Genomic DNA, 16016 nt, shown 5'->3' with positions numbered 1-16016 from the left:
CTGAGGAATCGAGGCCGTGGATTACAGCTGTTTATGCAGACGCTGCTGCCCTGAGGGACGGCCAGGCTGGCGTGGTTTGCTTTAATAATTGCTAAGGACAACTGTTCTGTGTGACCCTGCTCTCACCTGGAGATGACGGGGGTCCTGCTTCTGTTCCAGGCAGAGCAACTCAGGCAGCCGGGGGCGGAGAGCGATGAGGATGCCTCCAAGTCCACACTGGGAAGGGGCTCGAACGTGAGTACTAACACCGCAGGGGCTTCGCGCTAACCTCGTGGGGCTTCCGGCGGCTTTGCACCACCTTCCGGGAAATGAAATTATAGATTAGTTTAGTTTTTTTGTCTTGTGGGTTTTAAAAAACTAGATAGATGCACAAAGCGTCATGTGGCTTCTTTTTTAGTTGCCCATGGTACATTCAGAGGATGAGCAAATATGTCACTTTCCGAATGTGTTAGTTTCCAGTTCTCCAGCCCCAGCCGGCGTGATCGGGAGGGCCCTTCATTAGAGTAACTGAGTTACACCGTCTGAAACCACTTCCCTGAATTCTCAGGAGCAGCTGATGGTTTTGGAGCCACACAGCCTGTTTCCTAAATTCTGCAGCCATACGTTGAAAGAAATTTTTTAAACTTTCTGTGCCCTCGCATTTCAAAGTTGGCATACAAGAAGCTTCTTCATAATTTTAAATACTTGAAAGAAAATATTTCATAGCGTCTTATAAATATTGACATTTTAAATGTATCTAATAAAGTTTGATACCATCACTTTAAAAATCACATAGATACATAGACAAATCACATAGACAAACTCTTCTATAACAGTAAAACATTTTGCATTATTATTCCTTTTCTTCATTTCACATTTCCATACTGGTCCCACGTAAAATTGTATTCTATTCAATATATATTTTGTTTTTAAAAGTCTGTTTTACATAGTTGAAATGAAATGTGATACAAAACAAGAATGTCTATCTAAATTAGATTTTTAAATTTCATGTGATCATAAAACTGTGGGTAGGAAAATATTCTTCTAGACTGAGTTCTTACTACAATTGCAAATAAATAAAAACAATATAAATATATTACAACTGCTGATATATAATTGTTAAGCATGAAAAGGAAATCTTTCTTGAAAAGACATCTTTTAATAAGATGAAAGGTAATTTTTAAATTTATTCCATATACCCATTAATGAACATGATTTCTGGATAAAACCAGAAAAGCTTCAACATTAATCGTGTGACTCTCTCCGTTTTTATTGGTTTAAACCCTGAGGAAATATTTTACATAAATAAGTACAAGAGGATGAAAAAGGTTACTGCTATAACAGTGCCTTTCAATTCTTTGAAGTCCTTCTGGTCAGTCACATAGTGATCTATTATCAAATATTATTTTGATTGATCTTTTATCTGTACCTGACTAGGTTCTCGTTTAATTGGTCAATAGCCAAGATTTGGAAGCCATTTGACTTGCCAGGGGGGTTGTTACTCAATCACACTAAAGTTATTGACTTCTGGGAGGTATAAGAAAAACACTTTATCAAGATTTCTCAGATAATAATTACACTCATTACTCAGAGGCACTTTCTCTTTTTTTAAAATAATGTTTGAAGACATCTCTCCCAAAGGAACAAATACAGTAGAAATCAAATAATATATGTTGTGAAAAAAATTTTTTATTCATAAAGTATTATATACATATAAAGGAGTATTATCATTAAGTGTGATATAGTTTCTGAAATTGTATAAGTTGTTTCTAGATAATTGAAGTAAATCATAATGAGCAATTTGACATCATACTCTTCTTTTCATTCATGTTATATTTTTCAGAAGTCTCAAGTTAGAATTACATGTGTCCCAGCTACTGATTTTACTAACATGTTTATCTGAGCTAAGGGATAGCAAAGCTGACCATTTTTAAAAATTGAGATATAATCAACATACAACATTGTATTAGTTTTAGGCATACAACATAATGATTTGATGTATGTATATATTGCAAAAGGATTACCACAATTAAGTTTAGTTAACATCCATCCACCTAAAAAAAAAAATTGTGACTGTGTGTGCTGTTGGATGTCACAGGCACTTTCTAAACCTAATATATCATCAGTAAGTTTCGAGGAAAATGACATATTGTCAGTTTTCACTCAGGAAATTGACATATTGTCAGTTTTTACTCACTTTTGCCAAAATAGTGTTTTTTAGTGAATGTTAAAGATCTCATCCCAAACTTTAAGTCTGTTTTTGTCAGGATCTTAGGTTTATAGATTTAGCCCATTCAATTTATGGAGAATGTCTGCCATATAAATTAATTAGCAAAATGTGCCCTTATTGTCCAATCAAAAAGCCAAATCACATTTACTTTTGGTTAAAAAAAAAAAAAGTCAAGTCATATTTTTAATTTGAATAAGTGTGTTAATATGTATCCTCCTGACAATTATCGATCTCAGTTCTGAATCTAAAGGTAGCTAACTATAGAGTCTCAGTTTCTCATCCATCACTTTAAAAACATAGGAGTTTAATGCCCTGGACTTGATGCTGTTTTCCCTTTTGATTCCTATATTTTAATGCTCTTTGAAAATCAGCTCTCAACTTTTCTGACAACCAAATCTTGCTGGTTTCCAATAGGAAGGATTTAACTCGTGGTGGGAACTCAGGCCGGGCTGGAGCCTGGGGTGGCCACAGCTCGTCCGTAGAAACGCATGTGACCAGTATTCTCATCCGACCCCAAATTAACCTGAGTACAATTACATAATGAGAAGGTCTCTTCTTCAGCTGTATAATCTTAAGCAAGTCTTTCCTTACCATAACCACATCAGCAGTGCTGCTTCTTTGCTATAAAAGAGACTTCAATCCACTGAGAATGGTTTAAAATGTCCGTGCACTCAATTAGTCTGTAAGGCTTATCTTTTGTCAGCCTCAATTTTGGCCACAGATTGTTGGAAAATGTCTTCTAATATTTCGCACACTCTGCCAGCAAACTTTGTGTTTGAGTAGAGGATCTGTTAAACTACCCTGAAGGGCTTGACTGCTCACACCTCTTTGGTTATTACAACATGCCAGGAGTTATTACTTTTTCTACAGCAATGGATGGTAGCATAAGTTTTGCAGTGGGCATTGCTAATTTGTGTGAGATTTTTTTTCTAACTAATGCAGCCTAAGAACACATTCATGACATGATAGATAGATAGATAGATAGATGGATAAACCTAGGCAAAAAGTTCATAGGAAATATCCAAAGCATTTATGAGGAAAATCATAAAATTCTACAATTTTGTGCAAATGGAAAGATGGGCCATATTAGATATGAAGACTCAACATCATTATATCATCAGGTTTGTTGTAGAGCTAAGTGAACTGATTACACAGAGCAGTTTAAGGGAAGCAGGAAGAACATTCAATACAGATATGGAGTGGTCTCTAGGATGGTTTTTTTTTTTTCATTTTTTAAAATCATGTGTGACTTTTACTAGAAATCAAAGTCAATAAAGGAATTGGCAATGTGGTAGATTAACTCTTCACCTGGAAATAAGAGTTTACTGGGTTTGAAGTCCTAGGGCAGGATAGCACTTAATAAAATAATGCTGGCCAAAGAGGACGATGCCCACAGCTGCCACTACCTGCCTGCCTGTGCCAGGCCCGTGCTTAGTTAAATAATCTCGTTTCATCCTCCCCACATCACTGTAAAGTAGGTGCAGCCTTCCTTACGCAGACGCAGAAATTCCCAGCTTCCGGAGGCCAAGTGGCTGGTCAAATCCGTTGATGTCTGCTTTTGTTTCTCAATGTTTTATGTTCATGTTTATATTTCTTCATGTCTGTGATGTCTTATCTGTGTTTGAGATTATGCTTTCTTTTATCAAGCAAGTTGGTGATGTAACATTTCTTAAGAGCGCTGCTCCTGTTTTTATAAATTTCCCCAAGCCCTTGACTCCTAGCTGAGTGCAGGCATCTGCCCTTGGGGTGTAGAGCTGAGCTTTTATTCCCAGGCAGCAGAGGGGGCCTCTCTGTCTCCCCTTTCTTCATCTGTATGATGGGCACAACGCCATCCACCCTGCAGCATCCTTGTAAGGATTAGCAATTATAGAGCAGGGCTAAAAACTTTAGGAAGCATTCTGAAATGGTGAGTAAACTGGATCAGAGCTTCATTAGAAACTTTCCAGATAGTATTGTTATTTTTCCTTGAGAAAATGCAGCTAGTTTCTTATATTTGTAACCGGAAGAGTCGGAAGAGAATAGATCTGCATTTAAAAAAAATTATCCTAAGGTTTGTAGATAGCCAAAGTAGTCAGATCTTTCCTGGAAAGATTAATTTTATGTAAACTAACGTTTAGTCTATGCCAAGATACATGTTCATTTTCTTAATCAAAGGACCCTTGAATCAGAGTGAATATAATCACCTCACGAATAATTTCAAGCAGTTTTCCTAGAATTTGGCATTTTCCGGGAAACTGTCCCTTCTCTGTGCATGTGTGGTATCCCACAGATCTGGGCCCTGAGACACATGGAGGGACCGTGGTCAGGGTCCACTGGATGTGATTAGCGGCGAGGTGGGAACGGTCCTCAGGCCTCGGTCTCCATCCTCTGCTGTTTTCCTAAGTCACATGGACAGCAGTATGAACTCTGCACCTTGATGGAACAAGACAGCTGAGCTCGTTTGTAATCCAGCGCACAGAAATGCCACACGCGCAGGATACCGCAGCATCTGGGAAGGTGGTAAATAATGCTCTGGTGTAGGACGAGAAGGACCCGAGTTCTTAATCCTGTATTAACTCTGGGATTTTGGGCAAATTGTAAAATGAACTGTAGTGACTGACCTTTTATAGGCCCCTGGCCTTCATTTAAATGCTATAAATTTGACCAACCTAAAAATTTATCAATGTGAGCCATACCAGACACCATTGTGTTGCTTATTACCATTGTTATAAAATCTTTTGGTGAATGATTTTTAAAAAGCATTGCCTCAATTTTAAAAAATCATCTGGGGCCATGTTTCCCCTGTTCAGGCGATTATGGAAGGTTTCCATCATCCTAGGAGTTGCTCACCATGTTCTGAAGTGATTCTCGATCCAAAGCCTGAATAAGCTTTTGGGGTCCAGGTTGAAATGTCCCCGCAGAGTCATCTGGCCCGGATGGAGGTGGCTGCTGTATTGAAGTCCTGCCCTTTGGAGCCCAAGAAGTTGAGAGGGATGCCCATCAATAATATGACACTTTCAGAAAAAGTTATTAAAAACTAAGTTGTAAAGCAAGTTCCATAATTGAGTGCCCTGAGTCCCATGCTCATCAGAGATCCTGTATTTCTCCCCGGCTTGCACGGGTCTGTTAAGAATCCCGTCCCAAGCGGATGATAAAGAGCTGGCCCCCCAAAATGCGTGTTGAGTCAGATCCGCCACAAGGGGGCAGTGTTTTTCCAGACACAGCAAGTCCTGCTGAAACTCCTGGCCTGAAAAAGCTAAAATTTGCTGTTTTTTGAGCATTCACAAAATCGAGGGCTGAGCCACGTTTGGGCTGTAGAACTAATTTTTGTTATACATCCATTTTTAAGAGATATTTTAAAAATCTAGTGTATACCTTTCAAAAATGTTTTATATTCAAGATTATAAAATAAGTACCATATGGAAAGTTTTAAATGGGGAGTGAGGGAGTCACGTGGAATGCCAACAGCCCAACACAATTTCTCGTCACTTTGTATGTTCTCTTGAGCCTTTCTGGTGCCTAAGGCCAACTGTGATGTACACAGAGTTGTGCTTTTTTCCTTTAGCGTCATGTCATTTACAATTCGCTCTGGTACAACAATGGTCTCTTAATTTTTTAAAGGTTGTGTGATCATCCAGGAAGAGGGAAAAGTGTGGCTTTTGTTTCTGTTTGCTTGAATCTGGATTCTGACTTTAGCACGTACAACTCTGTGACCTTTACAGCCTCCCCTCCCCCGTGTGTGCAGTGGGTTTGTCATCATCACTCCCAGGGCTCCTGGCACTGGGAGGGGCTTGTAGCTGGCACTTGCTAAGCTGCATCACTCTGCCCCGTTACTTGTTGCTTTTTTTCTCTGGAACTATAAATAATGAGAGGGCCATCTTCGTCCCCAAAGCCCATATTCATTTGGGGAATTTTCCTTATAATAGAGACTTGCAAAGGTATTAGGGAATCAGAGGGTGAGACAATTTTATGGCTTTCAAGACAACACATGTTTCCACGTTGCTTCCCCAAAGCGTGATGCCACCAGCAACAAATAACAGTACTTATAGCCACTCAGTTTTTCATTTCAGATCCAGTGTCTTGGTTATGAAACTTCTATCAAAGAGTGGAAAGGACGCAGACCCAAAAATGTAATTTAGAAAAATGATCCTAAACTTATTTGCATACCTATTTGCCCATTCACAGTAGTTTTTAAAGTTTTCATGTCACATGCTCTCCAACGCAAATCTGGAAACTGTCAGAGGAAGGTTTTGTTTTTAAAGCCTCAAGGAATTTTTTTCCAAAACACTGGATTCTTAGAATGGGAATAATATTTTCTAACTAGAGCCTAAAAGGTTGATTGAAGGGCCTCATGCCAATACTGAGTTCTCAAAGTGAAAACAAGAAATGTAGACGTTTAACCTCTTGGCTGAGGATTCAATGTTTGTAGGGAATGAGAGGTAAAAAACGTCCATTTCAAAACACTGATTTTCCTCATTTTCCTTATTTCCCTTAAAACATGAGTATCTATTTTTTCCTAATGTCTGTATTTCTTTTGTGACCTTCTCCTGCCCTTGGATGGACAAGCAGAGATCCGTAGAATTGCAGTTGCCTGCACACGGCCTGGTTGAGTGAATGGCATTCAAGTTGCTTCTCAAACTAGGTGGCAGAGAGAAGCAGACCCCTGGTCCCTCCATGCCCTCTCCACTTGGGGAAAGGCAGCTTGTCATCCCGGTGGCTTAGCCCCAAACCTTGGAGGCCCCCTTTGCTTCCTCCATTCTCCACGCTCCATCTGCCATCCAGCTCAAAGCCCACCTGCTGCCTTCAGAATACATCCCGAATCCCACTGCCTCGCTCTTCCCCGTGGTCACCTCTCCTGCTGGCCTCCCCGTGGCCTCTCTCCCAGCCTCGTCCACGGCCTCCTTTCTGGCCTCACTGCTTTGGGTGCAGCCTTGTGCACTTAGCAGGCAGAGCAAGGCTTTGTGAAGGGGGATCCTGGCCAGACACCTGATGACCACTGTGGTGGTGGCCTCGCCTCACTCAGCCTAAGACCGTCCTCCACAACTTGCCACCCCCAGACACTCTCCCCACCTCCTCTCATCCGGGGAGCATCCCCCCGGGATTCCAGACAGGCTGTTCTGGAGTCTCAGTCCAGACTGACAAGTGGTGAGCCTGGAGCCTCTCCGGGTGTGTGCATTCAGCTTCTCTCAAATCCTTGCCCACCTGCTTCATTGCATCCGCCCCAGCGCTGTGCTTCGTTTTCTTCCTGAGCATCTCTTGGCCCCTGAGCTCCATGCTTTTCTTTTCCAGCTTCTCCCAGTTCTTACAGGCGGGATGGCAGTGCAGCTGGGGCTGCCACCTGCCACGCCCCCTCTGTTCCAAACACAGGAGGCCGCTTGCCTCTCCCCATCTGTTCGCCGAGCATCCTCCAACGACTGCACATGTGTTCGAGGCCCTGCCCCCAAGGTGACCTGTATTGGATGCCCCCTGGCCTGGTTCGCCCACCCTGGAGCCTGGGGTCCTCCTGAAGCACCCCCCCACCGGCCTCCTCCTCCTCTCCTGGTGTGGTTTGGGCTGGATTTCTCCCTTCACTGTGGCCTTTGCTGCCTCTTCCCATCTTTTCATATTTTCTTGATTTCTCCATCTTAAATGTGCCCCAGGTTGACCTCGATTCCTTCCTTTACTTCCTGCGGAGCTGATTACAGGTCTGCACTCCTAGTGGTAGTGGGGAGGCCCTAACTTCCCTCTGCTTTACAGGTCAAGGCTCCCCCCTTAGACACAGACCCTGCTGTCAGGGCCTCTCCCCTTTGTAAAATGTTGATATAGTTCCAATTTATAGAAAGTTGCAAAATAAAATAAATAGTCATGAGTCATCCACCCACGATTAACAGATGTTCACGTTTAGCCCAATTTGTCTCATGTCTTTTTGAAAATTTCTAAGAAATACGGCAAATGGAGACACAACTGCCTCTAGAACCATAGCAGACCCCTTTCCCTTTTCCTTCCCCAGGGATAACAGCCCTTTCGAAGCTTTTATATTTTAAAAATACAGTAAATGGTTATATGTTCATAAACAGTGCACAGTATGTCTGTCTGTTTTAGCGATGTATGTAATGATTTTCCAAAGTCTGAATCTTTTTTAAAATTGTATTGAAGTATAGTTGATTCTCAATATGTTGTGTTTAATCTCTGCTGTACAGCAAAGTGACTCAGTTACACATGTTATCTATTCTTTTTCATATTCTTTTCCATTGTGGTTTATCACAGGATATTGAATAGAGTTCCCTGTGCTCTACAGTAGGACCTTGTTGTTTATCCATCCTGTATATACTAGTTTGTCTCTGCTAATCCAAATTCCCAGTCCGTCCCTCCCCACTCCTCCCCCTTGGCAACCACAAGTCTGTTCTCTATGTCTGTGAATCTATTTCTGTTCTGTAAATAAGTTCATTTGTGTCATATTTTAGATTCCACATGTGATATCATATGGTATTTGTCTTTCTCCTTCTGACTGACTTCACTTAGTATGATCATCTCTAGGTCCATCCATGTTGCTGCAAATGGCATTATTTCATTCTGTTTATGGCTGAGTAGTATTCCATTGTCTATATGTACGACACCTTCGCAAAGTCTGAATCTTCACTCATAGAATAAGAAAAGTTAATGTTGAGAAAAAAACAGACAAGGAAGGACAGAAGGGAGGTGGGGGGAAAGCAAAGGAAGAAGATGCAGGGTGCCTCACACAGTGATCCCTCTCCCCTCCGCCCCTGCCCGAGCCCCTCTCTGGGCAGATTTCACCAAGGCTCTGCTGTAGGAGACCAGGGGGCCACCGGACACTTGGGCTACAGCGAGGATCCAGGCTACGCCTTGCGTTCAGGAGAGACACACACAGGGGTGCCCCCCACCCCACGCTGCTCAGACTCCAAGCACAAGGGCATCGCGGGGTCTTGTGAGAATTCTGATTTAGGGGGTCCAGGGATGGGGCCTGTGATTTGGCATTTCTAATGAGCTCCCAGGTGAAGCTCTGCGCTGAGAGCCAAGGCCCCGAGCCCTGGCTCCTGGGTGGAGAGGTGGAGTCGGGCTTAGAGAGAAGCACACGGAGCGGAGGGGCAAGTGCGTCTGCGCTGGGACCAAGTCTGTGAGCTGGTCCACAGGGGACGTGGGGAGGTTGTGCCTGCAGAGGGGACGGGCCGGGTGCTCCCGGGCGTGTGCGTGTGCAGGTGTGCGCGTGTCAAGGGCAGTTTGCAATGGCTCTGGATTGGAAACACACTGAATATATGACTTCCTGCTTCTCAGTGTCCGACCCTCAGTCTGGGGTGAGAAGGACCAGAGCTTTCTTCTCATCTTGCGGTCGGAATGATGCCCATATTTACCTGGTGAAGAACGTTTGCTGCCCCAGATGACACAGTGTGTATCTATAATTACATCGTAAGCATAACTCTTGAAGGACAGCCTTCAATGAAGCCTAAGGCTTGCTCGTGACGTTTCCTGCTGGGTGACCCTAGTGAGCCTGGCGTCTCCTTTTGGAGGAGACGCTGAGATCAGCTTTCAGGAGGCACCTGAAAGGAATTTCGGCACCGAGCTTCAGACTGAGATAATTTGATAAACTTGGACAGTACCCACTGATTGGATATGGGAGATAAAAAAGGGAGAAAAACTAAGAAAAATAAAAAGGTGAGAAAGGAATGTTTTGCCTCTCTGGCTCGCATAAAATATATGACATAGATATTGATAGATATTTGATCAGAGTATTTGGTTAAACTATAAAAATACATATTTAGTGATATTTCCTAAGTGGTTTGTCTTTGCTATTTGTTTCCTTTAGCATGATGGATTTCTGTCATATATTGTCTGGATGATTTTCTAGCTTTATAACAAAAATACAAGCAAATCATAAATGCAGATGGTTATGCAGGTTGTTTCTTTGAAAATACCATGATTTACAGAAAAAAAAATGTGATTTTCACCTGCATCTGAATTTCCTTGCCATCTCTGTCTTGGTGTGAGGTGAATGCCATGTGGTTGAGTGGAGGCTGGCAGAGTGGATGCTAGCATCTTCATTACAGGTGACACGGGCTCTCCTCCATATAAGTCACCATAATGGGACCTAGAACAGATTCTAAACAATTCATGGAGTAAAACTTAAATAGTACCAAGCAGATGTAATGTTCCTCCATTCAGGATCCCTTAAGTCAGGCGTTTACTGGTTTTAGTTGCCAGTCTGTTTAACACACACTACGTCTTAGGTATCTGGCTCTGAGTATTAATTTATGGGGAAAGAGGTTGAAATCTGTACAAATGAAGCTGAGAGTACATATGAACCGTGCAGTCTTTTCATTACCAAGGAGAGCTGTCTTTAAGCTCTGTGAGGGCAAGAGCCATTTATTATTATTATTATTATCATTATTATTATTATATTTTCATGACTCTATCCCTAGCAACGAGGGTGGTGCCTGGAACCAAGAGGAGGGACCTCATATGTGCCCACTGAGCGTGTGCATGACATGTTCAGAGTACAGCCAAAGAAAACTGATTTCTGGTTCATTTTGTTACTAGAGACAAACATTTAGTATAAGCAGAGTCAGGTTACACACAGAAAAAAGAAAGTTATTAATGCTGAAGTTTATATCCCAAGTTACCCAGCACTATAAGTTTTATGCAAAGATTTTGAATGATTCCCTCCCTGGAGAGAGGAGAGTAGAAAGAATTTCAGAGTAAGAGGTGATGTTCCACACTTCTCTTGACAGTTTTGGAAAATTGTTGCTGCCCCCTTCTCTCCTTGACCTGCACGTGTAGGTCAGGCATTGGGAGGACCTGGCAGGCATGCCCATGGCCACCTTTCCAAACACCTGCCAGACACCAATGCTACCCCCTGGCCCAGCCTGTTCTATGACACACACTGTCAGAGAGGAGGGCCAGTGCTCCGCAGCCCATGTGAGTCCCTAAGGCAGAGGTGAGAGAGAAGCTTCACGTTAGTGTTGCTGATGGGTCACAGCAATATGGATTGTTTGGTTAAACAATGTTGTGCTGAGGTCTTGCTTCCTCCTGTGGAATAGCGCCTGCTCCACGGGAACTGTGAATGACGTTAGCTGTATGGTACCTGTCACCTGACGCTCTCAAAGCCCCTTCCTATCTTGGCCCCCGTGATGCTACCCACGGAGCAGCAGTGGCCCCTGCAGGTCCCCAGAGGTGAGAACTTTGCTCTGCTGTCAGGTGCTGTGCCGAGACCGGCATCCCCTGCCGTCTTGAGGATGTCATGCTCTACCCAGGCTGACGTCTGAGGAGCGAGGTAGAAATAGTATTGGGGGGATTTACTTTACTCTTGAGAAACTGAGACTAGAAGTTAGGGTGCTGTGGTTACAGAAGAGAAGATGCGGACCATATGCATATCTATTTGCTGTCAGATAATTCTTGGAAATCATACTCTGGATGATGCAAAGTCAGCAGGACCCATGAGTCAGGTGAGCTGAGGGACGCTGAGTCTAGAGCCTTGTTCCAGAGTAGAATAAAGCTATAGAGCCATTTCTGAGCTGGATGTGGAGGCAGATTATGACCAGGGGTCAAGGGTTAGGAGGTCTGAAAGGCTAGCTGTGGCCACTCCCATTAAGGGGAAGGGTCTGTTGCAATGTGGGGCATAACACATTGGTCTGTACTTGTTCTACATTGTTAGATCCAAACAGTCACCTTCTCAGATTTTCTACTTAAGACTACTGTTTAAAACGGTAGGGGGTCCAACAAACAAAAGTCCAGGACCAATCGGCTTCACTGGGGAATTCTATCAAACATTCAAAGAAGAATTACACCAATCCTTCTCAAATTGTTCCAAAAAATAAAAGACGAGGAAACACTTCCAAACTCATTTTACAAGACCAGCATTACCCTGATTCAGACAAAGACACCAACAAGAAAAGAAAATTACAGGCCAATATCCGTGATGAACATAGATGCAAAAATCCTCGACAAAATATTAGCAACAATATATTAAAAGGATCATGTACCATGATCAAGTGGGATTTATTCCAGGGATGCAAGGAGGGTTCAGCATCAGCAAGTCAATCAATGTGATGCACCAGATTAACAAAATGAAGGATACAAATCATATGGTCATCATAATAGATGCAGAAAAGGCATTTGACAAAATTCAACATCCATTTACGATTAAAAACTCTCAACAAAGTGGGTATAGAGGGAACGTACCTCAATATAAAAAAGGCCATATATGACAAGCCCACAGCTAACATCAAACTCAAGGGTAAAACTGAAAGCTTTTCTTCTAAGATCAGGAATAAGACAAGGATGTCCCCCTCACTACTTTTATTCAACATATTATTGGAAGTCCTTGTCAGAGCAGTTTGGCAAGAAAAAGAAATGAAAGGCATCCAAATAAGGAAGGAAGAAGTAAAACTGTCATTATTTGCAGATGACATGATACGATATATAGAAAACTGTAGAGACTCCACCAAAGAACTGTGAGAATAAATGAATTCAGTAAATTTGCAGGATACAAAGTCAACATACAGAAATCTGTTGTATTTCTATATAGTACTAATAGCAAACTATCTGGAAGAGAAATTAAGAAAACCCATTTACTAATTGCGTGTTAAAGAATAAAATACCTAGGAATAAATTTAAACAAGGATGTGAAAGTCCTGTACACTGAAAACTGTCAGACATTGAAGAGAGAAATTGAAGAAGACAAAATAAATGGAAAGATGTCCCATGCTTGTGGACTAGAAGAATTAATATGGTTAAAATATCCATACTGCCCAAAGCAATAGGCGGATTTATTGCAATCCTTATCAAAATTCCAATTGGCATTTCCCATAGAAATGGAAAAAGCAATCCTAAAATTTGTATGTGACCACAAAAGACCCCGAATAGCCAAAGCAATCCTGAGAAAGAAGAACAAAGCTGAAAGCATCATGCTCCGTGATTTCAAACCATATCACAAAGCTATAGTAATCAAAATATTATAGCATTGGCATGAAAACAGACAAACAGAGCAATGGAATAGAACAGAGAGCCTAAAAATAAACCCACACGTATGTGGTCAATTAATTTATGACTAAAGAGTCAAAAATATACAGAAAGAATAGTCTCTTCAATAAATGGTGTTGGGAAAACTGCAGAGCCACATGCAAAAGAATGAAACTGGACCCACTATCTTACACCATATATAAAAATGAACTCAAAATGGATTAAAGACTTGAATGTAAGACCTGAAACCATGAAACTCCTAGAAGAAAAATGGGTGGTAAGCTCCTTGACATCAGTCTTGGTGATGACTTTTTGGATTTGACACCAAAAACATAGGTGACAAAAGCAAAAATAAATCAGTGGGACTACATCAAGCTAAAAAGCTTCTGCACAGCAAAGGAAACCATCAACAAAATGAAAAGGCAACCTACTGAATGAGAGAAAATTTTTGCAAATCATATGTTCAATAATGGGTTAATATCCAAAATACATAAAGAACTCATACAACTTGATAGCAAAAAAACCCCAAACAATTCCATTAAAAAGTGGGAACAGGATCTGAATAGACATTTCTTCAAAGAAGACATAGAAATCACCAACAGACACATGAAAAGATGCTCTACATCACTAATCATCAGGGAAATGAAAATCAAAACCACAATGAGATATCATGTCACACCTGATAGGATGGCTTTTATCAAGAAAATAAGAGATAACAAGTGTGATGAGGATATGGAGAAAAGGGAACCCTCATGTACTGTCGGTGGGAATGTAAATTGGTGCAGCCACTATGGAAAACAGCATGGAGGTTTCTCAAAAAATTAAAAGTAGAACTACCATATGACCCAAAAATACCACTTCTTGGTATTTATCCAAAGAAAACAAAAATACTAACTTGAAAAGATATATGTGCTTCCATGTTCATTGCAGTATTGCTTATAATATCCAAAATACGGAAACAACCTAAGTGTCCATCAGTGGATAAATGGATAAAGAAAATGTGGTACATATATTCAGTGGAACATTATTCAGCCATGAAAAAGAATGAAATCTTGCCATTTGCAAGAACATGGATGATGGACTTTGAGGGCATTATGCTAAGTGACATAAGTCAGACAAAAAAGACAAATACCATATGATCTCACTTATATGTGGAATCTAAGTAAATAAGTAAATGTACAAATTAGCTCATAGATTCAGGGAATGGACTGATGGTTACCAGAGCATGGGGTGGGGAGTGGATGAAATGGGTAAAGGGAGTCAAAAGGTACAAACCAACAGTTATAAAAGTTATAAAGTTAATGTCATGGGGATGTCACATACAGCATGGGAACTATAGTTAATAATGCTGTAATGTATATTTGAAATTTGCTAAGAGAGCAGATCTTAAATGTTCTCATCACAAGAAAAACATTCTGTAACTGTGTGTGGTGACAGATGTTAATTAGATTTACTGTGATCATTTTACAATATATACAAATGTTGGATCAATTTAAAAAAATAAATAAAACAGTAGCATATTTCCCCATCTGTTTGCACGAATTCAGGGCTTTTACTCTCTAGGATCAATGGCATGCAAATCTTTTGAGGACAGCCACCAAATTATAAGGGTAGGCTGAGATGCTGTAATAAGTGAGTTCCCCAGATTCAGAGGCTTGGATCGCAAGTTCTCGATTCTGCCCATAGTCCTTCCAGGATTGGAGTTGTCCAGGGATGGAGACCCTAACCTGTCAAGGACACAGGAGTCCAGATGCCCACCATCATCTCCCTGTCCATCCATTTGAAGGAATGATGGTGAAAAGAGGTTTCCAGTGGCCAGTCTGGAGGTTGCTTGGACATCACGTCCACTCATTTTTTTTTTTAATTTTTATTTATTTATTTATTTATTTATGGCTGTGTTGGGTCTTCGTTTCTGTGCGAGGGCTTTCTCTAGTTGTGGCAAGCGGGGGCCACTCTTCATCGCGGTGCACGGGCCTCTCACTATCGCTGCCTCTCTTGTTGCGGAGCACGGGCTCCAGACACGCAGGCTCAGTAATTGTGGCTCACGGGCCCAGCTGCTCCGTGGCATGTGGGATCTTCCCAGACCAGGGCTCGAACCCGTGTCCCCTGCATTGGCAGGCAGACTCAACCACTGCGCCACCAGGGAAGCCCCCACTCACGTTTTATTGGTGAAAATGTAATGACGAGGCCACGGACAGCGGCAAGGAGCCTGGGAAGTAGGTCTTGGCTGGCTACCATGTGACAGCACTTGGCTTGAAATCAAAGAAGGGAGACTGGGTTTTGCTGGAAGCTGGTTGTCCCTGATGTTACCCCTGAAGTGGGACCAAGAATTTGGCCTTCCTCCCAAGGCTGCCTCGCTCTCTGCTTTTTCCCTTGACAGGACGAAGGGGGGAAGCTCTCAGCAAATGGTCTGAGTTCAAATTAACTTGCTGTTTGCAGCACTTTACTCATTTACTTTGTAAGAGAATGTAAGCGTCTATATGAGATTTTAGGTAATTGAAAATGCTGTAAACCAAAAACAGAAGCAACAGCAAAACCTTTATCAATTTAAATTTGGTGACACATATTAAGTGTGTTCATTTTTAATTAATAAAATTTCAGTAATGAAGTTACTGAAGTTAATTATATTTCAGTAATAAGATATTAATATTACTTAATATATTAATTTTCAATTCAATTTCTGATTTTCATTTAATAAGTGGAAATAATACTTAATATTAATTAAATAAAATTCATTCAGTGGTGAAATAATACTGTACAAGTAAGTTTGGGTGGGGGGATTATGTTTACATTTGTTTTAGCATAAGTTTATGGATGATTCCTTCTTTCTTGTTATTCTAGTTATTTGAAAATGATTTGCTACATATCTTGTGAC

At 41.4% G+C, this 16016-nt stretch overlaps 1 protein-coding gene across 8 annotated transcripts in view; it reads left to right on the top strand.

The window, feature by feature from the left end:
• The window catches only part of COBL (cordon-bleu WH2 repeat protein), a 270191-nt gene that overhangs the window by 114608 nt on the left and 139567 nt on the right, over positions 1-16016 (top strand). For 5 of the 8 annotated variants that reach the window (XM_061198312.1, XM_061198311.1, XM_061198307.1 and 2 more), the window contains exon 6: positions 160-234. The exons of the other annotated variants lie outside the window; for them this stretch is intronic. In XM_061198312.1, coding sequence (XP_061054295.1) covers positions 160-234 — 75 coding nt within the window. The remainder of the gene's footprint in view (positions 1-159; positions 235-16016) is intronic. 8 annotated transcript variants of the gene reach the window in all.

Source organism: Eubalaena glacialis, chromosome 8, assembly GCF_028564815.1.
Source record: "Eubalaena glacialis isolate mEubGla1 chromosome 8, mEubGla1.1.hap2.+ XY, whole genome shotgun sequence".
NCBI lineage: Eukaryota > Metazoa > Chordata > Mammalia > Artiodactyla > Balaenidae > Eubalaena > Eubalaena glacialis.
This window is presented reverse-complemented; position numbering and strand designations above follow the sequence as displayed.